Source organism: Lampetra planeri, chromosome 30 (assembly GCF_965212315.1).
Source record: "Lampetra planeri chromosome 30, kcLamPlan1.2.h2, whole genome shotgun sequence".
Taxonomy (NCBI): domain Eukaryota; kingdom Metazoa; phylum Chordata; class Hyperoartia; order Petromyzontiformes; family Petromyzontidae; genus Lampetra; species Lampetra planeri.
Window position 1 is genome coordinate 9,645,441 of NC_136136.1, and position 26,697 is coordinate 9,672,137.

Sequence of the window (26,697 nt, forward strand, 5' to 3'; positions counted from 1 at the left end):
TGGCCACTCCAACAATCATTGGAGCCTGGGACAAAAAGTGTTCCACATCCACCACTTGTTGAATCAAAGAACATCTTGTTACCACCCTTACACATCAAGCTGGGTCTGATGAACTTTGTCAAAGCCATGGACAAAATACAAGCAGCTTTGAAGTATCTCCGTGGAAAATTTCCAAGGTTAAGTGAAGCTAAGATAAAGGAAGGTGTCTTCGTTGGTCCTCAGATTCGTGAACTTCAAGATGATGCATTTGAGTGAACTGCGTGGCAAGGAACAGATGGCACGGAATGCCTTCCAGTTAGTAGCAACATTATTTCGGAAACAAGGCAGACGACTACAGGGAGTTGGTGGAAAACCAAGGCATACAAAAGCCTTGGTTGTAACATGTCACTAAAGATACATTTTTTGCACTCTAAGATTTTTTTCCCACTGAACTGCGGAGCAGCGAGCAACGAGCATGGCGAGCGACTTCACCAGGACACTGCAACAATGGAAAAACGCTCTCAGGGCGAATGGAGCCCATCAATGCTTGCAGACAATTGCTGGACAGTGACAAGAGATGCTCCATTTAATGAATACAAGAGACAAGCCAAGAAGCGCCGAGTAGACACTAAGGACTAAACTATGTACTTATATTTACATAATTTGTTTGCCTTTTGTTTCATAATACATTTGATTTATACAACACTTTTGCTGATTTTTTTAAGTGTTACATGAACAGGATAGGTGATATGTTATCATGTAAAGCAACCATAAACACATAAAAAGACCTAAGTTTACAATTTATGAGAAAACCTTAATACCTTAGGAACAGTAGCCAATCAGTTGTTTTGTCATAATTGAATTCAGCACATCAAAATCCATAATAAACAGCACATTTCATCTCTGAAGCAGACATCTAAAAATTTGTAGACCAGTTATTGACTCAAGGATCACCTCAAGCTATCATGAGGAACGGAGCTTTTGGCTCCACACATCCCGAGTAATCGACCGAACCAATGCATTGGATTCTTCAAATATTCTCAGAAATTGTTTATTACATGGTTGTCATCAATACATGGATATTCTTTGTTCCTACGATAATTCCACACGGAGACCCCTATAAAATGCATTTCATAGGCACAGCAGGGGTGGTTCAATTCAACGGTTCAACAGACACACAGTTCCACCGTGCGCCCACGACCAGCAACTGTTGGTGGAATTGCTTTGGTATCTACATGATGTGTGCAAGCTGTGTCGGCTGCCCAAAAAGTGTAAACCTGCTGTGAGCAATTTTTTTCTATCAGTGCAATGGTAATTGCGATATCCATCTTCATTGTTTCGCTCGCCTTTGCTACAAACACAAGCTACAGAAATTCAAGAAACACACCAACAAAAAAAATGGGCTTATTGGAGGTTTAATAAAGATGTATAAAGTACAAAACCTTCTGCAAAAAAAGGAAACCAATGTGTACAACTTGTATCCCAAGTCAAATACCTACACCTGCTCTACTGTCGAATGGCAGTGTGAACCTTGCTGCTAATATAGAATTACAGCAAAGAGCATACTGAATTTTGCCTGAGGCCATAAAAAAACAATACATGGGTTCTTCTCATCAGCTTGACTGAATTTTCACAATTCAACACGTTACATTTTGCATGAAAAAAGTGCAAAAATAAAATATTGGAATTGTCTAGCAAAGAAGGTCCAACAAGCATTCACAAGCTACCTGAAGCAGAATACACAAGCCAATCAACAAGAGCAGGCTCATTACTCTCAACACTAACAATTATCTTCGGTGTACAGTTTGTGAATGAACGAACCGCACAAGCAGTACAAATGATAAAAAAGCAAAAATCGATGCACGCTGGGGCCTAATGAGAACCAGACAGAGGGGATATTACTTTTTACGGCCCAACAATGCTTCAACACATGGGTACTATGCATAATTTCGACACAGCACACGGTAAAATCACAACTGTTAAGAATGCAGGGGGGCTGGGGGGAGGGAAAAGGGTAGGGAGGGAACTGTAAAATAAACGCTGCCCAAAAATTAAAAGCTGTGTGTAGATACATCGTAGATTATCAAAAGCAATGTGGCAGCTCTGTTACACCATGGATGAAAACATGTGTCAGCCAATTCATTAATTAACTTTCAACGAATTGGTGAACAGGCTGGGAAGTTAAATGTGACAACTGTTAAGTACGCATAGCAGATTTAAAACACTGGGTTTTCATTTTTCCGGACAAGTCAGGCCCATAATAAGCGTAGGATGAAGAGGTGGGAAGCGGGCATGGGAAGGTTGTGTGTGAAACTGTGGGCCGAGTGTTTAAAACCTTCGCTTATCAACCACGCACACAATGGAACACCTTCCTGGCTAAATATCCCACACCTGTTTTGCAAGCTTACAAAAAGGGCTCGCACAATTCAGCAGGAGGGGGATATTTTCTCTGCTGGTGCTCCATCTGAGGTGGGGAAGAAAGAAGCAAGTTGCAGTGGAGTCTCAACTTCCCCCAGCCTGGTCTCGAGCACGCAATGTGGCCCCTTTCACTGGCTGGAACCACTGCCAGGATTGCTGTAGTTTCCGTAGTTGCCGTAGTACTGATTCCACTGGCTCTGGTTCTGATAGTACTGGTTCCACTGCTGGGCATACTGCTGCACACATCGCAAAAGAAAAAACCGATGAAGTTCAGAGAAGGAAAAAAAAACACTTGCTGCTCAGCTTAAAAAAAATCACGTGACACTGACGATAAAATGTATTTCCAGTCCAAGACGTAGAAGTAGCTACATTAAACGTGCACAAGTGGACATTCAGAGGTATCATAACATATCCGAATGTGAACATTTTTCAAAAACAAAAATTAAGTGTGCTGTAAATCTGCTATTCCTATCAACATTAGGATGTTTTGAGTAAGTCAATGACTTCTAAGCGTGCTTTAATACATCAAGGTATGCTTTTTTCTCTTTGTGGTCCATTGTGACATTAATGTTGGGCATAAATCAATTAAATATGCAAATTAAAGGTTCCAAATAAGGATAATGTTTTTTTTCTCAATACCACATTTTTTATATCCTTTTTATCTAGCTTAAAAATGGCTACAGATTACATTTGCTCACATCTGGGTGGGCTTGTAAAAATTTGAACAGGGATGGGAAAAAAATGCAGAAAATAAAAAAGGGATAGAATATTTTAAAAATAACGTCCTGTTATGCATTGCTAAGGAAACATTTGGTGGTCTGTTTTTTTATTTTCACTCAGACCTTTCCGTATTCTGGACGCAAGCGGTGGTAAAGTTGTTGGTCATAAGTTAAATTTCAGAACTTCTTGACATGACCAAGGGCGGAAAGCCCACCAGGCACCACTCACCTGCTGCTGCTGCTGTTGCTGTTGTTGCTGCTGGTACTGTGAGCCATATCCTGTGCCGGAGGCGCTGTATGCCTGCGCCGTGCTAGTACCGTAGCCAGTCTGTTGCCCATAGCCCCCGTAATTCTGTGCGCCGTAGCTGCCGTAGTTCTGGGCACCGTAGCCCTGAGCCCCATAGCTCTGGGCTCCATAGCCCTACGGACAGCGCAATCATGTCAACATACAGAGTTTAAAAGAAAACAACAAATTTCACTGTTTTAAACAATTCCCAAAGTTGCATGTATCCAAAGCAGTGTAGCAGGATCAACTTGTTGCTGTAAATAATAAATGCAGATTCACGTCGAAAAGATTGTCTAACTGGCTCCACCCTGAAACTCTTGCACTCCAGCTACGAGCTAAAAATCCCTCATCCTCCACCTCCAAGCTGATGGAACGTGGCTTGCTTGCTTGCCGGAAATTTCCCCATTATCGACACCAAACTGCCTCCAGAATAAGCTGGATTTCGTAGAGGCGTTATAACAGATCGTTGCCTTCACCACCCTAATTGAAACTAGTTTGCAGCTTCAACTGCAAACTGGGATAGCAACGATTGACCTCTCTGTTGCCCGTGACACCATTCGGCATCATGGTGTGCTGCTGCTGAAATTGGCCAAAATCATCAGATGCCATTCTACTGTACACCTAATCGACACGATACTCGGGGACTCCACCTTCATGGTACACCTCGTTGGTAAACACAACCACAAGAGATATTTGAATGGCCTCTGTAACTACACCGGAACTATTTAAAAAAATGATGTGACCTGCCATGTACATTATTTCGTAAGTTAATATACGCAGATGACAAACCTCGAATACACTGCTATTATTCTAACAGTTGATCTAACTTTATTGGAGGCATATTAACACCTCTGGAGACTGACCAAATAGTTCCAAAACTACAAGCAATTTCCACTTGAAGAATCGTGCAGCAAATGCCACCCTTGACGTGTCCCTTCTGTGCACGATGACCTCATTTCAAGATGTCTATGGGTTGTCATGGACAGAAGCCAGACCCCCCCCCTTCAAGCCTCACATAAAACAGAGATGTGAAAAGACCGAAGCAATAAATTCGCCCTGCAACAGAAGCCTGCAGCAATGAGCTTGGGGAGCCTCATCTGAAGTGCTGCTAACTGACGCCCTCTCAACTCATCTACTAGGCGGCAGAGAATTGTGCTCCAGCCTGCTCCGGGAGCTCGTACACAAAACTGCTCTATGCACCATTAAATAATGCAATGTGCATCATAACCAGAATACTGAAACCGACACCAATCCCCTGGGGCTCCCTGTTCTGGCAAACATTATTCCAAACATCCACAGACATGCAAACTGCATTCAGGGGTATTACACGTCTTCTTGCCAATGACAACCTACCCATCAACCGAGAACTCAACAATGTTCCTTTCCGCCAACTCAAGTCCTGATCCCCCTTCTGGGAACATGCCGTCACCGTCCTAGAATCTCACCCAGAGCTAGAAGAATACTGGCGTTAAGAGTGGAACATCCAATTCAAGAAGCAAACACCACACTTCCCGTCTCTGACATTCCTCGAAGAATCTGGTTTACAATCAACCGCATCAGAACATCAACTGGCCAATGAGCACATCTCCTTCATAAATGTGCAATTAAAAGACAAGCCGCAGTGCGGTGTGGCCATGCCACAAAAACTCAAGACCAAAAAGTAAACAACTGTCTGCACACCCCCCCCCCTTCAATGGAGGAATAGTAAACCTGCGCAAAATCTCTCCTGAAGCCCTCTCATGTATGTATGTATGCTGATCCTCTTTCGCACCGTACACAGCCAACCATGCCAATCCCATGGTTAGCAGACCAACAATGGCATTTAGTTCCTCAACATATTGCCATAACCAAGAAAAGAATAGCTCCTGCACTGTAGAAGCCATTGATGTTTTAAAATTTCCCAGCAAGCACTGGGCTTCAATGTTGCCTATTCCCACAAAGCATCATGTTTGTTCATGTTTTTATATTTTGAATGTTTGGCAGTCATATTGCAATGTCATATATATATTTATTTTCCTCACAAATCTTCAAATAAAATATTCTAATAGTCCATGATATCTACAAAAATAGATCTCTTTTTTGTTTTGTTTGCATTTGCGATAGCTTCTGCTGAAACCCTTCAACCCTCGCCAGTGTGGAACAACTTTCCTTCACCATTCAAAGATCGACTATTTTGCTCAGCATTGTCAGGATTCCCCACTGCAAGAGATGTATTGCACAGTTGCCAAAAGTGCTCAAGCGTAGATTTATTTTAAAGTGGAACACAATTCCATATTAGATACTTTATGACCAAATACATATTTGTTAATGTAAATAGTGCAAACAAGTCATTGCCCACCTGGCCATAGCTTCCTTTGTAACCACCAGCGTTGCGGCTTTGGCTGTAGGTGCCCGCTTGGTTGCGGTTGTACCCTCCACGGTTGTTGTAGCCACCACCACCAGCAGCAGCAGCAGCAGCGACACCACTACCACCACGATTGTTGTAGCCACCACGGACATAATCTACAGGAAGATATTTACACATTACAATGGATGAACATGAACGCACACACAACAAAAACAGCACACTGTGTGCAACCAAAAAGATGAGAATACGAAGCACTGCGCCACATCACCAGTGCAGTGTTACACGACTCCAAAAGGGACTGCAAAAAATGCACAAACTTCACACCAGGACACTAAAAAAAAGTTTCTGCTTCCGCTTACGTTCCGATGATGTACATCATCAAAACGACACCAGAAAAACTTAAATAAACTATCGGCACTGAGGCTCCCACAAGGCCATGGCGGGAAAGTGTGGCAGTTTGGCACCAGCTATCGTGCAGTGTGGTCGTGTCACGATGGTTCTCCGCGGCGAGTACAATGTTTTTAAAAACATCGGCGCTATGCCTCTCAAGCAACTTGCAGACAACTTGGAATGGCAAACGGTTAAAATAAGGGCGATCAGGGCACTCAAACAAATTCCTTGAGTGAGCAGGAGAGCAATACATTATTCAATCCCTCTGTGCAATGCTTTGAGCATAGTGCCCTTGTAAGCATACATTTTATCCAGTTACTCTGGATTCAAACCCATGACTCATTGAAAATCGGCTAAACATTCGAATGCATGATCCTCCTAAAAAGCCTTGTGACTCACCAAGGCTTTTCGGAGTATTTTATTTCTTACATATAACCAAGAGATAGCGCTAAAACCCTTCGAAATGTACATTACCGACAACCACTAGCAACACATTGCGTGTACCCATGAGCGGAAAAACCAAGGATACTTGCCGCTAGACCTGGGGCAAACAAAATAAGCGTTATCTTCAAGCCACCAACTTTCACAATTCAAACGGTGTGCAGTGCATCCCACAACCCCCCACTTACTGGAAACACCACGTGCGTTGTTGCCTCCACGATAGCCACCCCCACCACCACGCTGGCCTCCAAATCCGCCGCTAGTGGAGTTGCGGAATCCACTGTTACGGTTATCGAAGCGGTTGAAGCCACCGCTGCCACCGCCACCACGGTTCCGGAAGCCGCCCTGCCCACCACGATTGTCGAAGCGTTTCTGTGGGGGCGGAGCAGCCTTGCGGCCCTCCTCACGGTACACCGCCACCAGCTTTTCCGCTTCTTCCTTTTGCAACTCGACGAAGACCACTTCGTTCAAGAAATCCGACGCCTCCGGGAGTGTGAAGTTGGCTGGTTCACAGGCGAGTGGGCCGATGGGTAGGCCGATGGGCAGGCGAGTGAGACAGACAGAGACAGAGAGGGGGGATGGGAAACGAGATCAGCACTTGCGAAATGGGCGGGCGCCAACTCACTGGCGGCGCGCGTGTCGCCGCGTCAATGCGCTCATCGCACGCGCATCCACCCAGCGTTGGCAATTCAGAACACAAAAAATTTGCCATGCCAGGGATACTGGCATTAATTTTAAAATAAATACAAAGGAGGGGAAGGGAATTAAAAAGTCATTACCTTTACAAAATAAATATTCAAGAGCAAATTGCAGGGTAAGATATAAAAGTAGCAGAAGTGGGGGGAAAGAGGAAGCGTTTTTTTAAGGAGAGAGGCTGTTTGGTGCAAGTGATAAAAAAACAAAACAAAAATGATGGCACTTGTGTTTTTTTCCCTTCCAACTTGCTTTAGCAGTGTTGTCCAGGGACCTACCTTTCATCTCTAATACAGCAGAATCTGGGACCTCCTTGCCTTCCTCGACAGTGCGCTTTTTTGAGCGGTCTTTTAAGTCCTCATCCGTAGGACAAATTACAATAGCCTTGCGTTGAAAACCTTCAAAAGGACGCATTTTTCGCCTCTGGGCTGATCCATAAACATTTGTCTATCAACGGCGAGAAAGAAGAATGTAAGAGACATTAATTCAGTTACTGGGGTTTGGTTTTGGTCTGCCGTGCGATGCCCGAAGCCGCCTGCCTGCAATGACGACATAAGCGCAGACAGGTTTTGGACATCTTACAACGATCAGCATCAACGGCAAAGCGGGCGCATCACAGCAGTTGTCTCTCCCTAGCCCACACTCACCTGGCCACAGATAAGATGTCGATGGGCGCTTCCATCTGAACCAGATATAGGCGCCTAAGGTGATCTGGAAGGAGAGCACTAAACAGGCACTAGTGATAGATGTCTTCTATTCTGATAGCCAGTCCTACACTGGCAATGCATTTTCAGCCTGCACCTGCCCCCTTCTTTGTAAGAGCTAAAGTCTTCTATGTGTGTGGAGGTTTAAGAAAACATAGGCTAAGGAAAGCGGGGCCATTCACCTCTAATACTATTATTGCTATAAACTGCCTTGAAAAAACACAATGCCTCAACAGGTGTAGTAACCATTCTGTACCACGCAAAAACATGGATCTCCAAAATGCATTTTTACAAAGAGCATCCACAGCGCCCTACTAAGTTTGTTCATTCTCTGGTTATAGTCGACTAAATGCATGTGAAGGCAAAGGACATTTACCTTAAGATGTGTGAAGTATTTCAAAATCTGATTAAAACAAGTGACAACTCAAAATGTCTCAGCCATGCTACTATTAATATCCAGGTGACGCAGTAAATGTGAACACTTTCAAACCATAGTACACCACAGAACATGTCTAAATCCTTGCTCTGCTGTTTGCCATGATCAAACACATGTAGTATGTGCAACTGTGGTCTCAGCAGGATTAAGATCAATCCCACCACCTGCACTCAGCCAGTGCTCCAGACTAAGTGCCCTTCAGACAACCAACAAACGATATTCACGAAAACACGTCAATCCTAGAAACCGCCCTCATATCAATACTATTATGACAATGTAATCCAAAATTAGGTACATTCAACAACAGATGCAGCTGCTACGCCCTTTCCAAACGATACTGCATCTCAACAGCCTCTCAGCCGATTCCAAATAAAGAGATATCACCAAAGGTGTCATAGCTACAGATAAAGTGCTTCCATTGCCTATGTTGGCTGGGACCATGACTCTGTCACATATCAGTACATCAACAATTTCTGGGGTTCTATCCGAAATTAATTGATTACTTAACTTAAAGCAGCAGAAAAACACTAACAGCATCTCAAGGACATGTTTAAAATACGGAGACAACTTCTATAAAATTACCTATGCCAACCAAGTGTGTGCATGTCACCTTTTAGTTAACGCATAAGGCTATTTTGTTAAGCTATCATTTGTGGCCAGGTAGCTTCTGAAAAATAAGTTAATACCTCAGTGGCCTTCGCCTAGTAGGACGGGGATCGTTTAGTTTGATTTGTATGTTTTGGGTGATTTGTTTGCTTTTTCTGTACTTTGCACTCTCGTTTTTTCCGCTCCAACTGGACATCCGTGAAAACGATATTTTATAGCTCATCGGATTCCTCCAGTATAAATATTCTGATTCTGACTATTTTTAGAAGCCAGAATTAACATGAATTGATGAGCTTAAGTTGTTCAGCAGGAGCTGTCAAATTTCTTGTATGAGATTCTATTCACATGAAATCATGTAGACAGGACTTTGATGTTGTGTACCTGTTTAAACAAACGATGCCATTTGAACCCGTTCCGATTACGTACGCGTCCGTCATCAAAACCAGAAGAAAACGCAAACAACTATCCGTACCAAAACTCCCTCCTCCCACAAGGCCATGTGGGAGGGCCTGGCAGTTTGGCGCCAGCTATCGTAGAGTGCGGTCGTGTCGCGACAGTTCTCCGAGGCGAGTACAATGTATTGAAAAACAACGGCGCTACTATGCCTCTCTAAATAAAATTAACGCAGAGCCACTTGCTCGTTCCGAGATTCAGACGTCATGGAGACACCCACTCTGCAACTAGCAGACGTCTCAGAATGGGAAATGGTTCAAATGAGAACGACAAAAGTACCCAACCAAGTATATGCAGTGATCATCATCATTATTATATGCAGTGATCTTTCAGTTCAACAAGACCGCTGAATGCCGTTTCTAAATTAAGAGCCTTTGAAACAATGGCCAGCGTAGGGTAGGACGTGAAATAAGTACGGGTAACGCAACATTTTGGACACCAAAATGTTACTTGTCTAAAAAAACTTCTTGATGCTGGACTCGAGTAAGCTGGAATTTGGATAAATCCACAAAGGCTACCAAAGACAAATACATTTCTCAAAAACGAAAACCACTTTGCGTAGCGGCCGGATACAGCGTGTGCTTATGGACAAGGTAACCCCCGACTTGCGACCCCCTATATATTACAACCTTTCTCATAGTCAGTAAGACCCTCACAGTAACGACCAAAACTCGTATCTATGACTGCCTAACGACTGCTAACGACGTCGAGTTGATTGGCAATGAGTCTGTGCATGTCATGCGCAGACTCAGTGTCGAATGGTGCTGAAATGTGATGCACACGCAGATTTTCAAATGTGTTTTTTTATGTTTGTGAAAGTTAGGTTTTTTTCATTCATTTTCGTGGTAATTTTTGGTATTTTTACGGTATGTAATGGGTTTCCAGGAACAGAACCCCAATATATAACATTGCACCTAAGGGAAATAAGGGTTTGACTTCCGACGTCTCGACCATCGTCGAGGAACCAATTAGATCATAGGTGCAGGGGGGGGGAATCACGTGTACTCGCAATTATAAATGACTTTCATCTGCTGTACGGAATTGTGATTGAATGCACTTGGGACACCTTAGTCATCCTTGTGCTTTACGAGGGCTGCCACCATTCATTTTACGATATACAAAAAACTGAAACAAACGTGTCATTATTGGCTCATTTATTGGGATTTTGTCCGTTTCTTGGATTACTCTTTCTTTGGTTTAATAATAATCAGTGCGATTTCTGGTTTTAAACCCTTGCCTATCAGCTTTAATAATTGACATTTGTCCGGGACATTTCATCCATAGGTTTAGGAATCGGCCTGCCAAATTTTCTTGAGTATCATGGTGACCCGGATTAAACTGAAATAGAATGACTGAACTAAAGTAAGAAATGTTTGCTATAAATTTTGAAATATTCCAACTAAATATTTTGCCAATTGTCTTGACATAGTGGAATGTTTGTAATTAGACGTCAGTAATTATTATTACCTTTCAGTATGCTGAACTTCCACCATGACCATAAACGCTACCCCCCTCAATTTAGTGCCGCAGTGTCGAGATGTGAACTACCTCATCTGATATGAAGGAGGTCGTGGATTCGATCCCGACCAGGACGCCTGCTGTATTACTTGGAGTTTGCGTGTCGTTCTCATCATTATCACGGTGGCTAGGAGATGCTAACTACCTCATCTGGTATACAGGAGGTCGTGGGTTTGATCCTGATCCGAACGCCTACTGTATATTTGGAGTTTGCATGTTCCCCCTGTGGTCGTGTGGATTTTTCTCCGGATCCTCCCGTGTTTCCCTCCCCATTTAGAAACAGGCATTTAGTGTACTTGGCTGCTATAAATTTCCACTTGATAATCCACTTCGTTGAGCTATCATAGCCAGGTCGCTTCTGAAAGAGCTATATAGCGCAGTGGGCCTTACCTGGTAAAATAAAAGTTTTTTAGTTTAATTGGTTTCGCTGAGATTTTATGTATTTTTAGATGCCACAAATTGTAGAGTTCATGTTGTTTGGCAGGTGCTTTCCTATTTCGTCTCTGTAATGCTATTTATATCTACATCATTTCTGGAAGGAACAAAAAATCTACGCAATTAACGTTCATGTATGTATGTTGCACTTCTCTCACACCGTAAATAACCAACAGTGCTAATCGGAGGTGCTAATTTAAATGTTCATAAAAACTACAATTTAGAACATTAACGGCCTCATCGCCAACGTGAATATAAAGGTCTGCTACTTTAAGCAATGTTCAAGGAATTTTTTTAATTCGATCAAGTTTGACATGCCTCCAATGCATGTGTTATGCATTTTAATCTAGATTGAAAAGCAGAGCAACGCACACAGATTAACTACAGATAAAGTGCTTCCATCGCCTATGTTGGCTGGGACCATGACTCTGTCATTACTCTGTCATCGTCCCAGAAAGGAACACTATAATCTACATACATAACCAGACATGTCCACCAAGCTGAAAACATGTTTCAGTACTAAATAATAATCCAAAGTATGCCATTTATATTTGATTACCTACATCTTAAGCAAAACAACCACAGGCTAACCATTATATGGACATTGAGAGACCTTACACAGGATAATTGCATAAAAAAGTACTAAAAAAGACCACGGATGTTAAACCATCTCAAGTTCGAAATGGAAACATGAGCGCATTCCCACTGCATTCAATCACTACATCTACCTAGGGATAAAACACTAAAAGAGAATGAAGGAAAGTTCAGGGATGGATAATGAGTGTACTTACCTGGTTCCACTTGCAAATCCTACATATTCAAGAGCCGGGGTTATAATAAAGTATAAAAAATGACTTACCTCCTATACTCACCCCTTCCCTTTGCAGCACAACTAAGGACTCACACTTACCTTATGGCCCATCTTGCTGGCACTGAAAACGTAACTGTTAGTCAGCTCTTACCTTGTACTTACATTTAACAAGACAACACAGTCTGCCCATCACCTACGAGCGTTTTTGTTAAATTCAATGTTACCAAGTAGCAGGCTTCCTTTACTCACCAGCAGTGCATTTACTTTACGCCATCAGCATTTAACGTCGCTCGACTTGTTCTCAGTCCATTTAGGAACTGCACGTACTAAGTGCCGCGTGTTACAGCGATGCGCCAACGCGTCACGTTCCCGCGCGAAACATTTACAACATGGCAGCGTGTCAAAAGTTCATTTGCGTTACTCGGCGACGCCAATGCATTTCAGTTCATCGCGTGTGCACTATTAAAACATTGCGTTGCAAGCACAGAACAAGAAGCAAACCTCAAGTACAGTCAGGCAAGTCAAAATATATAAACCTGTAACGTGAAAATATCAAGGCAACTACGAAACGCAATCTCTACCCTGTCACAACACATGATCCTCCGATTCGCATGGTTGGCTACGTTTGGTGCGAAACAAGTTGAACATACATACAAACAAACATCCTACGTGGCCACATGGTCCATATCATTAACAGACATTAAGGGGGCAAACAAAGCAGTAGTTCCCAAGCCCTCTGCAAACCGGTTAACACACAGTACACATTCAATGCCCAGCAATTTAAAGCCACAGATACATCCCCTCTCTCACAATTGGGCAATGTTTCTAGCCTTCAGTTGATTGCGTGAACCACAGGGCTAAAATTAAGTGATTCGCAAATTGCAAAGAACACTTTTTTCTAAACTGTCATTAAACGTTTAACTTTGTCTTCTATTCAAATAAGCGCAGCCATATTCGATATGCGTATATGACACAGGGGAACACTTCGTCTAAGAATGCATGACAAGACTAGCTAACAGAAATATAAGTGTTTAAAATACATGACACTTCATTTAAAGTTTCAATAAAGATGAATACAAAAGGCTGGGCAGCTTGTGCAGTGCTTTAACCAGGCGTATGAGGGTCTGCGAGGCTTAACAACAACATCAGCTAGGAGGAGCTCACTGGATATCCATTGGCTGAAACTGCATGATGATGCTATATTTAGCAATACCACTCAAAGTGTCCTCGTGATGACAAAATATGCAATATCAGTGGACTGTGAAGAAAATTGCACGATGTCTTAATGGAGGATGTCCACACAAATAGTATGTCTAACCGATTGATGTTTGCTATGCATATTCTATTACTGGCCTTAAACTTGGAAAAGAATACACTCCACTTCACGGTGAAGGTGATAACATTGTCACATCAAAAGAGAAACCATGAACATCCTTAGCCAGCAACCAAAATCCTAATGCCACATACCCTGTTGCGCAATTGTGTTAAAATCATTCTACCCCTCCCCGCAGCAGTACCACGGAACAATGCTATCACGTTGCAATGAGATGTCATCCTCAATGGAAATCCAATCGACACCGAGGCTCCTGCCAAGCGCTACCAAGCGAACCCACCCCCACGCCCACTAGCAGATAGCTGACGACGTTTGGCATGAATCTCAGGCGCTAGACAGTGTGTGGCCCGCACGAACGCGCGCGGGCCTACCTGGTCCAGGATGTAGTTACGCCGTTTGCGGGCAGCGATCTGCAGCAGGCGGTTGAGGCAGTGCGTTGCCTCTTGGATGAGAACGTCCCAGCGGCCCGCGTAGTTGCGCTGCCGGCGGAGCCCCATGATCTACACATGGGGTGGAGAGAATATTTTAAAAGGAACCACATAAAGCAGTGATGTGTGTGTTGAGCTTCTTTTGCACTGTACGCAGCCAACCGTGCTAATCGGAGGTGCGAAAGCAGGTGACATATTCGTGACATCTTTACATTACTTCCATATAACTTAAATACACCAAGGATATTAATATTAACAGTTAAAAGCAGAGTATTCTACTGCATTGTCAGATCTGCATAAAAGGTTTTGTGTTCATGAATGATTCTTAAAAGAAAACTAGAATTGCGACAATATACTTTACATTTACAAGTATCCTAAATTAAAGACTACTTCAAGAGATAAGTCAACTTTAAACATTTCATGCATCTACTTTTCTGGCTGAATGACAAATCAGCCAGTTCCAGAAAAATGCACTGGCTTCAATACACATCTTTTTACGGCACTCAAAATAATCACAAAATCCTATAGGTCTACTCCACAATATAAAAGTCAAGGTCATAAGATGTGAGGGAGCAAATGGCACGTATAATTATTTGTAGCATGTACCAAGACCTATAAGTTTACCTTCATCTTCTCCATGATGTTGTTGGTACCCATAATGTTGTACTTCTTTTCAGGATTATCGCGGCAGTGCTTTTCGGCCCATGTTGATTTGCCAACGCCTGGCAATCCCACCATCATCAACACCTACAACGCATACAACAGTCAGGAAAGTGTCAAGTGCTTGCCAAAACAGGTGATCTGTATCTTCATTTGAAGCTTTCGTGACTGCAGGAATCCATACTCTTTGGTTCTTTCGGTAAAGTCACGTAGGTAGAAAATAAATCACGACGTTTCGGGCGCAACACAAGCGTGACTTTACCGAAAGAAGCAAAGAGTAAGTTATCTGTATCTTCGCTGCGGCTGCTGCATATAGAGGAAGACTGCAATGTCAAAAGTTCACCTTGTTTCTACGAGTTAATTTAATAACTGTGAGTTAATCGTGTCACAAGGTGAAAGACACCATGATAAGACACTAAATTCTGGAAATGAGGTTTGCACGTTATGCAAGGGGATCCCCAATGAGCAAAATGGGAACAGGTGGAGGAAGTAATTGTCCCTCATGCAGGTGCAGCCCAATTCAATATATCTTGACAATGGGAAGTTGATGGCTGGTACTTTGATTCATTGTATTGGGTGTGCATGGTTTTGTAATAATGATGCAAACGCATGTAGTAGCATACCACTATTGAATTACCAAGGGAATTGACTATCAATAAATACAGGTGTAGCCTATGCTTTTGATGCATGCACTTAATTGCATGAGGAGCTATTGCTCTTAAACACTGTCATACTAATGGTCTACCCGAGGCAGTGCAGTTTTCACAGGACCAGTTTCTCTCCTTCAGGTAGTCAATTGTTTGAATTCATGAAATCGCTTCTACATTAGTCTCATAGTGTAGCACCAGCTTAACTGCATTGCAGCTCAGTGACGTGCGGTGAGGTCAATGGCTGGGGAGGCACTGGCTAGTCAGAGCCAGATTAACACTGAGGGAGGCGTGGCCTCACTGAGGGGGCGTGTCCTCACTGAGGGGGCGTGTTAGACACCCCCTCATACTCTCTGGTTCTTTTGGTAATGTCACGTAGATAGAAAAAATTAAAAAAGAAAACACGACGTTTCGGTCGCAACACAAGCGGCCGTCTTCAGTGAGGCAGATGTAATAGCTGCCTCCCCTGGTGCTTTTTCATTGCAGTTTCAGGAAGAGACCAGCGAGCCTAAATATCTTTATACACATACGTGAAATAAGTTACCTGGAGTATGGAAGATACCATAATGGCAACTGGATTCATGATGCCCAACTATAAAATGCAATGGCATCATTAAGTAAAGCCTCACACATCCGTACTACTGCTTATGGCAATATTTAGAAAAACTAGTCCCCACAGATTTTCCTATTTTTTTCATTCTCAAATAAAATGCATATCAAATCACTGCACCTTGCATACGCCTGATTGTGAGCAGGGGGCTGGATATAGAGAAGCCTCTGCCTAAAAAGATTTTAGCTCTGCCCTCGTCAGCACCATCCCACGTCAGCGGGTCACCTCGCAATCGGCCTTGGTCTTGGGCCCCACGGTGCCACGGATCCTCTTATCCAGGGGCACCTCCTGGATGAACACGAAGCCCTCGGGCAGTGGGAAGAATGGCTCTTCCCTCTGTCCAAAGTTGAACTCCATGGAGCAATTCTTGGTGAGGATGTGAGGGAAGAGTGGGCGCCCAGCCAGCTCCTCCTTGTTGATCTTAAAAGCCACCCCCAGGTCCTTGCCGTTTTTAGAATGCGACAGCTCCACTTCCTCACCCTCAAAGTTCTGCAAGGAAGGGGATGAAAGAAATTATACTTGAGAGCACATCATGAAGATCATAAGATCGTTTATGGCTGTGTGTATAGCGCTGAACCACAAGGCATCATGATCAATAGTAAATAACAATTAGTAGCCATCAGAGCAAAAGCACAAAACATGATCAGACCAAAAAATTTGGAGGAATTTTAGGAGCGCTTTTAATTGCTGTTGTTTCAAAGAAATTAGGTTATGTAAATGGTGATAATACAGACCAAAGGTTCTCAACTTTTACATACCAAAAGAACATTTTATATTGCAAGAAAACTAGTAGCCAGGAAGACCTGCCACCCTAGGATTTGGAAGTCTGAGTGCAAGCTAACAATTTAATGGGACTTTAACCCACATTTATAAAAATGCTGGCAAAGGTAATTTAATTACAAATAATCAGATAATTCCATACACAATCGCTCACATTTGCATCTACTGATAAACTTGAAAATTTGAGGATGTATTCATGACATTAAGATAGGGAAAATGGAGCAAACTAATGACAAGTCGCCAAGTGTAACTTTGAGATTTCAACAACACCACACAGTGGCAAAATCCAACACCAAACATCTGAGACACTTACAACAAAACATCCGATGACGTCGCCCTCACTGAACTCCTCTCCGTAGTCGTCAAACTTGCAGTCGACAGATTTCTTTGCAGAGCCTCCATAGCCATAAGAAAACTTTTCCTCTCCTGTACGATAACACAGAAACAGCACAACCAAAATAATATTTATGCAACTTAAGATTTATATAACTGTTAAACAGGCATTCAAGCTGTGTATTTAAATTATAACTAGGCACCTTGATTTACCCCTCCTCGCAATAAATGTTTACACTGCAGCAACAATTTGATCGCAGAATTGATTCTTTAAGGTCTCATTTTACCATCTCGTTTGCATTATTCTTAATTTTTCTGGCTTGCTAATACTTTTGATTCACTCATCTGATTTTAAGAGCATATTATTTACATGAATCATAATCGATGACCAACACAAGATACCTATATATATTGTGCAGTTCCACAAAAGTTTGAAGCTTCGTTAAAGAGAAAGAGGACTTAAGTCAAGGCTGAGGATCTTATTATGACAATGTTGTGGCACAGTTACAATGGTTTAATGCCAATGCAGTGACAAGTGAAATGACAGTATGCCTAATCACGATTTGAATAATTCTGTTATCATTATTCATGTCAAGACAGAGCCTAGGTATCTACAAAGCTACTTGGTTTTTGGGTTGCATAATCCTTTAGTTAAAATCAAGTTAAGCAGTGTTTAGAAATTAAAACTTTTCGTTAAAAACTAAACTATTTTTTATTTTACCAGGTACAGTCTACTGGGCTATATAGCCCTTTTTTAGAAGTGACCTGGACATAAGTTATAGCCCAACGAAGTGGCTTACCACGAGTACATTTATAGCAGAAAAACCTGAGGGACCCGGACAAAAATCCACGCGACCACATGTAGAGAGAACATGCAAACTCCAAATATACAGCAGGCGTCAAGGGTCGTGATCGAACCTAGGACCTCCTCTATACCAGGCAAAGTAGTTAACATCTCATCCTGGCAGCCCCATCGCAATGTGGAGCCACTCTAAGACATTTCAAAGTGCCATTCAGCCATGCAAACACCAAAATAGATGCAAAAATCAAGAGCCAATGCTACGAAGCTTCATAATAAAATCTGCCACAGACCTAGCTGGGTGCTGCAACTGTCCAGAGACCAGCCAACGCGAACGACGTGGGGGCAGGGCTCCGAAGACGGCAGGTGCTTCACGGTAATCTTCTCGGTCACCTGAAAAAAAAATGAGGGCACAAGGAGCATATAACCGGTGATTCCTGCGGACAGGGTGATTTGTGGTTTTGTTTTCCTCTTCAAAACCCAAGTCACATAAGCCATAGTGACATTGCAACATATCCCACACACTGGGTCACGATTCATGATGTGCAATGTCACACTTTATCCACAAGGCAGCACATGACTGCATTTTATGTTTTTTTGTCCAAAAAAATTCTACCATCTTATATCAGCAGGGGTGGCCAACCTGTAACAGACAAAGAGTCAAAACGTACCCATGGGCTTCTGCAAAGAGCCAAGCGTGTATATAATTGTATATATTGACAGTTTTCGGCACAGCACGGGAAACAATAATTATTCTTTGCTACTGTGATAGTATGTTCTACATTATGCCCCTTTGATAGAGCCGCATGTGGTAGATTAAAGAGCCTCGTGCAGTTCGGGAGACGCCAGCTGGCCACCCCTGCTCTAGTGTACAGTGATGTCCTTTATTCTAAGAGGGCAGTTGATATTTACGTTCTTAAATGAGCCAGGTGAGGCCACTGAGATGATGCATTCACATTATTTAATAAGAATGAGGTCATGGCCTACTGAGAATCAATATTTCTTCATCTACTTTATTCAACAGGCGAGGGCCTAAGATACATTTTTATTCAAGCCCTAATTTACACAAAATATGTCATTATTTAATGTCGTTTATTGAACTATGAGACCACATGCAATTACATATTTTATCATGTTATGTATTTAACTATGAAAGGCCAATGAGATGCATTACTGTTTAATGTCCTGTATGTGACTAGCTGTTAGCACACAGAGATAGGTTTTTAAACCCGTTATTTTAATGACATTCTAATACTATATATGCATTTTACTTGATAGGTTTCCCCGCGAAGCAAACGTCATCAAATCATTCATTTGGACCAGATGTAAACCCATTTGGATTATTTTATATACTTTATTTAACGAAGGTTAAAGTGGTGGCAGAGGTTAGTAAAGTGTACTTTGAAGCCATCAACCTAAATTCAATTCCCTACAACAGCTAATATCAGTTATTGAAAATGCTTGGGGGATTAATAATCCTACATTGCACATGTATGCATGTTAAACTTCTTTCAAACCGTACATAGCCAATCGTGTTAATAATTTAAGAACGATTAGCGAATTGCTTGTGAACGATTAGAGCATTTAAGAATGCACCTACAAAATAAGACTGTTACCATGTACTTCAAAAACATGAAAAGTAACGTGGATCAGAATGGGCGCAAATAATTACATAACCCTTCTGGTTCTCTTGAGTTCTCAGCTGGTTAAAAAAAAAATTATTTTGACTTGTACCTTCATCTCAAAGCCAACTTTCTCCTTCATCACGCCAAAGGTCGCCCGGGCACCCGACCACAGGTAGGCAAATCCCTCGAAAGTCAGTGGAAAACCACTGTATCGGTCGCGAGTCACCTTGAAGTGCAGATCTGAGTTATCTGAAAGAAGAAATCTTACCATTACACTGGTTCAATTGCATGTCTTAATTGTGATCATCACAAATGTAAAAAGGCAGATTGGAATGGTGCTAAATAAATCAGAATCAGACTATTTGTTCATACTGGAGGAATCCGATAAGCTATAAAGCGCTTTTTCACAGATGTCCAGTCGGGGCGGGTCAGAACGTTACAACAATGATATTTAAACGACGATCAAAGGTGTACTTACAGGTGTCCAAGACAACCAAGGTCTCATCGATGTCTTCATCTTCATCCTCTAATGGAGGCTGCATTGATTTTCTGCGTGAACACACCAAATTCACTCAATACATACCTTAATTTACACCAGAGGTTGAAAGAATACGGAGCTGCATCATTAGTTTTGTAACAGACACATGCAATTGAAAGAACATTTTTCACCATAACAAACGGCAAAGGCTCAACCCCTTAACCATTTTCATTGACTCCAAGCCAGGCACAATGGCTCCAAAGAGCCACACCCAAATACAATTGTTTTACAATGCATGTTGCTAACAATTACGTGGACATATTTGTTCAAAGTTCAATCGACAAGCAGTAGAGATAATTCAACAACCAGCAAACAATACTCTGATAAGACAAATAAAAACAGGTTTAGCTGTCTGATCAGTGTATTGTTAAAAGCATAAACATGCAACGCTCAAAATGTTTCAACCGTCTCTGCATATTAGTTTCCACACTGTAGACATCGATTGCTGCGGAAATCCCCTACATTTACAAGGAATTTGGCTGAAACTCATCGGTTCTCTAAACTTACAGTGCCAATAAGATGGTAAGCAATCATATTGTTTGTTACCAAGCATAAACAGTTCCAGACCTGCTTTGTTTCGATAATCATGGCACATGGCCTTCCAATGTTTGGCATGAGCCAGTGGCATAAAATCTACATTCCACAAACAGCAGTCACGTTAAGGTCAAACCACAATCAAAAGTTACAGAAAGTGGTGCCGATTTTAATGAACCCAAAGGCAGATTGGGAAGAATGAACCATCAACTGCTTAAAACTGACAACCTTCAATTTGCACAGTGGTCTTAAAAGCATACAGTTAATTATGAACAAACGAAGCGGCGCACACACACTGCAAGAACACCCACCGGTCAGAGGCTTCATCTTTGTACTCGTAGGTCGCAGCATTGGCCAACGCCTCCTCGTGCCCGCGCTTGCGTCCGCGGGCGCCGTCGTTGCTTTCATCTGCCTCGTTCTTCACGGCTTCGACTTTCGCGCCGGCCTCCACGCTCGCCGCCGCTGCTGCTGCTACTGCGCCTTCTCCCGCCCCCTCCGCTGCCGCGTCTTTCTCCACCTTCACGGCGACTTCGGGCGCGTTCACAGCCTCCTGCTCACCTGCAACGTTTAAAAAATGCACGAAGCATGTTACCAGTGATTAGATTTGTTATTTTTTTACTTTGCACACCTAACCCAACTAAACTATTTACTTTTACCAGGTAAGGCCCACTGAGCTACATAGCTCTTTTTTCAGAAGTGACCTGGCCACAAATGACAGCTCAACGAACATGGCTTATCATGCGTAACTGTGTAGTGTGGTAAAATACGCGGTGCGCACTGTTGGCCAAGGGCAACTGAGGGCAGGCAGGTGCGTGCGTGCAACCTTACGTTGCACCTCATTAAGGGGAGAATCGGGTGCAGACGGGGTCGGCCGGGGTTGCACGCTGACACCGGAGGTGTTGCCAGAGAGACGTACGATAAGGGGTGATTGATGCCAGACAGGCGCTAGACAGGCGCTAGCCTGTCTGGCCCTAAAGAGACACAAGGCAGGAACTGGATAATTGGGAGGATATGAGGAGGCGCGTGAGAGCGGAGCGGGAGTTCGGGTTGCTGGGACCAAGGTGAAGAAATCTTGCCTCTGCCGCTCAAGCCAGGGACGGATCTCAACCCTCACGAGTCGCTGGGTGGGTGATGATTGATCCCCCCGCCCGGATCGGACGAGTGAGTGGGTCTGAGGGAACGTAGGCGAGGGCAGCGGCGCAGAGTGAGGGAAGCTGTGTGCAAGCCTCTGTGTGAGCGCTGCTGTGTACAAGCCTCTGTGTGAGCGCTGCTGTGTACAAGCCTCTGTGTGAGCGCTGCTGTGTACAAGCCTCTGTGTGAGCGCTGCTGTGTACAAGCCTCTGTGTGAGCGCTGCTGTGTACAAGCCTCTGTGTGAGCGCTGCTGTGTACAAGCCTCTGTGTGAGCGCTGCTGTGTACAAGCCTCTGTGTGAGCGCTGCTGTGTACAAGCCTCTGTGTGAGCGCTGCTGTGTACAAGCCTCTGTATGAGCGCTGCTGTGTACAAGCTCTGTGTGAGCGCTGCTGTGTACAAGCCTCTGTATGAGCGCTGCTGTGTGCAAGCTCTGTGTGAGCGCTGCTGTGTACAAGCCTCTGTGTGAGGGCTGCTGTGTACAAGCCTCTGTATGAGCGCTGCTGTGTGCAAGCTCTGTATGAGCGCTGCTGTGTACAAGCCTCTGTGTGAGCGCTGCTGTGTACAAGCCTCTGTATGAGCGCTGCTGTGTGCAAGCTCTGTGTGAGCGCTGCTGTGTACAAGCCTCTGTGTGAGCGCTGCTGTGTACAAGCCTCTGTATGAGCGCTGCTGTGTACAAGCCTCTGTGTGAGCGCTGCTGTGTACAAGCCTCTGTATGAGCGCTGCTGTGTGCAAGCTCTGTGTGAGCGCTGCTGTGTGCAAGTTCTGTGCGAGCGCTGCTGTGTGCGGAGCTACCGAGAGCGAGAGCTGCTGTATGAGTGCGGAGCTGCTGAGAGGAAGAGCAGCCGCTGGCAGGTTAGCGAGGTGTAAAGCAGATAAGGGACGTTAATCAACAAGTGACCGTATAGACAGAGGAGTGCCTACAACTGGTGCAAGAACAGAGTAATAAAGTGTAAGCAGGTGACCTGTAACGTGTCCGACAGTGATTTTACAAGACACTACAAACGTATAGAAGCCAAATACTCTAAAACACATGACGTTGATTTTAAATGGAAGAAAACGCGGGAGGACCCGGAGAAAAATCCACGCGACCACGGGGATAGCATTCAAACTTCATATACAGCAGGTGTCAGGCTTGAGATTGAACCCACGACCACCTGTTTACCTGGAGAGGTAGTTAATATCTCGCCACCGTGGCACCCTGCATAAAGATAACCCCAGCAGTACAGACTACTTCAACAATAAAAATAATAATATTCACAGTTTGTCAGACACTACGGAGTGTAATAGACAATTCTAAAAGTCATACTTTCGGACCACTGTGGTAATATTCTATGAATATGTAATTGAATGAAGCTTCAACTCTAGAATTGAATGACCCATTGGAAACAAAACGTATTTCCCTATGGGGCCGTCCATAAATCACATCACGCAATTTTGGACGATTTTTGACCCACCCCTCGTCACAAAAAGTCAGACCCCCCTCAAATATGACGTCACAAAGCTGTGCCCCCCCCCCCCCCAAAAAAAAACATGCATCAAATCGCTTTAAACTATTGTCATTGTAGTGCGTATTTAATGTGGCGCTGCACTCTGATGTTGTAAGAGAAAACATTTATATAAAAAAGTATATTTAATTAAGTAGAACGTGTTGTCTATATTTATTTAAAGTTGCGCATTTTGATGTGACGTCTCATATCTTAACCCTCCCCCCATCAGACATCGTCACAAATGTCTCACCCCCCCCCCCCCTAGGTGCGTGATGTCATTTATGGACGGGCCCCTATAAAAATCAGTGCCGAAGGTTTCGTAGCTAAGTCTTGCGTTCCATTTCTATAACTCAAGCAGCCAAAAAAGTGAGATGTGTAAACAAAGCCCACGAATTATGTACGAAGTTAAGCACAATGCGTGTGCTCGTGAACACAAAAGCCACACTACATTAATATACCAGTCATAAAAAACACAGTCGAGAACAAACCACGTTGACACAGGAGGACCCATATACATTCGCTCAGTCAACGTCTCACACTGTACATCACACACGCAGCACCCTAGCACTGTATTACAACTCCCCCCCCCATCTCAATCAATACACAACAGCGACACAATTACAAAGAGACACAATTCGCAATTCAAAAGCATTCAAAAAGTTCAACGAAGCAACGAATGATTCTGGGCGAGGCCAAATTCTGCCGTAAAGCAAACGCCGTCATTAAGATGCCTTTAAATTGCGTAACAATTTTGCCTCCATTAAGGGAACCCAATATTATAGACAGCTCATAACGAGCGGAACAATACATCATAACTATAACGTAAACCCCGCGCGTTGAGCAAGACAAGCCAATGGGCCACGTGTTTTTGTTGGCTGTGTTTGCAATGAACAATGGCGGGACCACGTGCGTGGAGCCATGATGAGCAAGATACCGGGGTGCGTTGCTGATGGTGTGCTGCTGCTGCTGCTTCTGACAAAAGCCTTCACCAACCTCCTCCTCCCCCTCCATCACGCGGCATTCATCAACAAAGCGATGCCCAACAAAGCGATGCCCCTTCCCCCACCCAACATTCTGCCCCGCCGGTCTTTGTGCTGTAATAGCGGGAGATTGCGTTGGTTTATTCTGTAAAGTAGTTGATTTAAGTTTGTGATTGCAAGCCAGCAACGACTTCTCGTCCACTTTCCTTCACTGCAGTTTATCAGAGTTAAGATCGTATGGTATATTAACAAGACTCGCGAAGGGGGGGGGGGGACAGCAACTAATCAAGATAACGAACCCGAGACCATTTGCTGACTACTTAAACCTGACAGAACACGTTAAGTCTGCCGAGTATATAAACAAAGGGTCGTGCCTTGCGGCGCTTTACATAACCGGCCCACATGACACGTGCTTAGTATTGTACATTTTAAACAACCCATTGAGCCTTGCAATTGTATGTTCCTATAATAAATGTTAAGCTCATCAGAAGCACGTTGAACCACATTAAAATAAATATGCCCCCTACATAATTACGCTTGGACCACTGTTACCGTGAGCATCATCGATCCAATCGAGAAACCCACGTGGCTTCCTCTTCAACGCCTAAAATCCATCGGCAACTGCGCCAATAATCCGAGCTCCTTCATCACCACAGAAGGCTCCACACCAACACAACACCCCACCACTACACTCACCACCACCAAGTTCACCTTCACACGATCCTCATCAATACGCTTGCCACTTCCATGACCTATAACCAAGCTACTAGATCCACAAAGATCGCCCCGTGTAGTCTGTGACGATAGGAGTGATGTTGTTAACGAGCAACTATGAAGGCCGACACGTAACGAGTCAGCGCCACGCCCGGCCGCCTTTGTCTCCCTCGTGGCGATGTTTACACTGTACCCATTTTATGCCGAGTCGTCCTAGGGGCGGCCCAGAACCAGTTGCGTTCGTGGCAAATCGCACGATAACAGTTACACTATTGCTCACCATTAGCATCTACACCACCACCACTGTCACCAACACAAACATATCCATACACACAATTTAGTATAATTAGCAAAGCCAATTACTACTAAACCTAAACTACACCCATCAACAAAACCACCCGCGACCTCCTCCATCATCAACCACCACCTATCGTAGCTGCATTTCATCATCATCGCACGGCACGCAATTTGCTGCAATCACAACACAAGAGTGTAGTTTAAATCAGAATAGTTGCTATAACTACAATTATAATCGATCCTCTCGGTGTAAACAATCGACAACGCCAGACCTGTCTCGGGAGCCGTGCATTTTCCTCCACCTCCCGATCCATTCTCCTCCTCCTCCTGCTGCTTCTTCTTCTCCGCGTGTCCCTCCTCCTCCTCCTGTCGCGATGGCTCCTGCTGCTCCATCGGCCCCTCGTCGTTGTCGTCTTCTACCTTATCATCATCCTCCTCGTCCAATTCGTCTTTCGCCGCGTGGTTGGACGTCTCCTCGTCGCTGGTGGTGGCCACGAGCAGCGCGCCATCATCCACGGGAATTCCCTCGTCCCCATCCTCCTCCTCCGCCACGCCACCGGCCTCGTCGTCTCCCTCCAGCAGGATCGAGTCGTCCACGTCGTCGTCTCCCCCTCCTCCTCCAGCACCTTCCTCCTCGCCATGAGCCCCACCTCCTCCACCACCTCCTCCATTGCTGCCGCCGCCGTCTTCGAGGTCATCGGAGGCGAAGTCGGCGGCGGGAGGCTCCGAGTCGAGCGCCGTCTGCAGCCGCTCCTGGAGGTCGGCCTTGAGGCCTCTGGTCTCGAGGCCGCGGCGCTGCAGCTCCTCCTTCAGCTCGTTCACCTTCAGCTTCTTCACGTTGATGGAGCTCATGGTGGTGGTTGTTGTTGTTGGTGCCGCCGCCGCCGCCGCCGAGAAATTTACGGGGATTTTTTTTTCCGTTTAAATGATTTTTTTTTTAGAGTCGTTGCAACTTTTAAGCACGTTCGACGCGTAACCACGATTGAAGTTGGGGTGAGGTAAAGTCGCTCGGTTGCGTTTCGCTCGGGGGTTTCTCTGCTGCGGATGATTTAATCGTTAAAAGTCGGCGACCATTTGCGCGCCCGAATTGACGCACGGAGACAAAATGGCCGCCGAGCGGACGGCGCGAGCCCCGCGCTCGGCTCGCTCGCCCATTGGTCGCCCGCGCCCGCAAGGCGCCGCGCCATTGGTCGACGGCGCGCGCGCGTCACGAACACGGGAGAAATTGACCAATAGGACGCCCGCTTCTCGTTTTGTCTCGCGCTCGCGAGCTCCGCCCACTGGCGATGAATCGGCGCGCGCTCTTCCGGAAGAGGATTTCATCTTCTGGAAGAAGTTTTATTTTATTTTATCTTCCAGAGTTAGGGTTTTGTCTTTCACATTTGTTTTTTTTATGTTCCAGAACATTTTATCTTCCTGAAGTTTTTCTTCCAGAACATTATTTTTTATCTTCTAGAAGTACATTTTGTATCTTCCAGAATTTTTATTTAAATATTCCAGATTTTTTTTTTATATTCCAAAATATATCTTAATCCTGCAGAATAAGTTATTTTTTTAAATCTTC

At 44.1% G+C, this 26,697-nt stretch overlaps 1 protein-coding gene across 2 annotated transcripts; it reads right to left on the reverse strand.

Moving 5' to 3' along the window:
* Positions 1-1,014: 1,014 nt before the first annotated feature.
* Positions 1,015-26,322, reverse strand: HNRNPUL1 (heterogeneous nuclear ribonucleoprotein U like 1). 2 transcript variants are annotated; one of them, XM_078608729.1, is made up of 14 exons: positions 25,406-26,322; positions 20,835-21,081; positions 19,930-20,000; positions 19,561-19,700; positions 18,120-18,219; positions 17,008-17,120; positions 16,140-16,403; positions 14,622-14,744; positions 13,941-14,069; positions 7,552-7,720; positions 6,769-7,083; positions 5,741-5,904; positions 3,346-3,537; positions 1,015-2,633 (listed from the first exon to the last, which is right to left on the reverse strand). In XM_078608729.1, exons 1-14 carry the CDS (start codon positions 25,983-25,985, stop codon positions 2,526-2,528), a joined length of 2,715 nt encoding a protein of 904 aa, XP_078464855.1. In that variant the 5' UTR covers positions 25,986-26,322; the 3' UTR covers positions 1,015-2,525. The 2 variants fall into 2 exon arrangements, with proteins under 2 accessions (XP_078464855.1, XP_078464856.1); XM_078608730.1 differs by having other exon boundaries at positions 1,379-2,630.
* Between the last annotated feature and the right edge of the window lie 375 nt (positions 26,323-26,697).

Coding starts and splice junctions, on each gene's coding strand:
- HNRNPUL1 (XM_078608729.1), bottom strand. CDS start 25,985: ATGAGCTCCATCAACGTGAAGAAGCTGAAGGTGAACGAGCTGAAGGAG. Junction 17,121..18,119: donor CAGTTGCAGCACCCAGCTAG/GTCTGTGGCAGA, acceptor GTTATCGTACAG/GAGAGGAAAAGTTTTCTTAT. Junction 5,905..6,768: donor CAACGCACGTGGTGTTTCCA/GTAAGTGGGGGG, acceptor ATCTTCCTGTAG/ATTATGTCCGTGGTGGCTAC.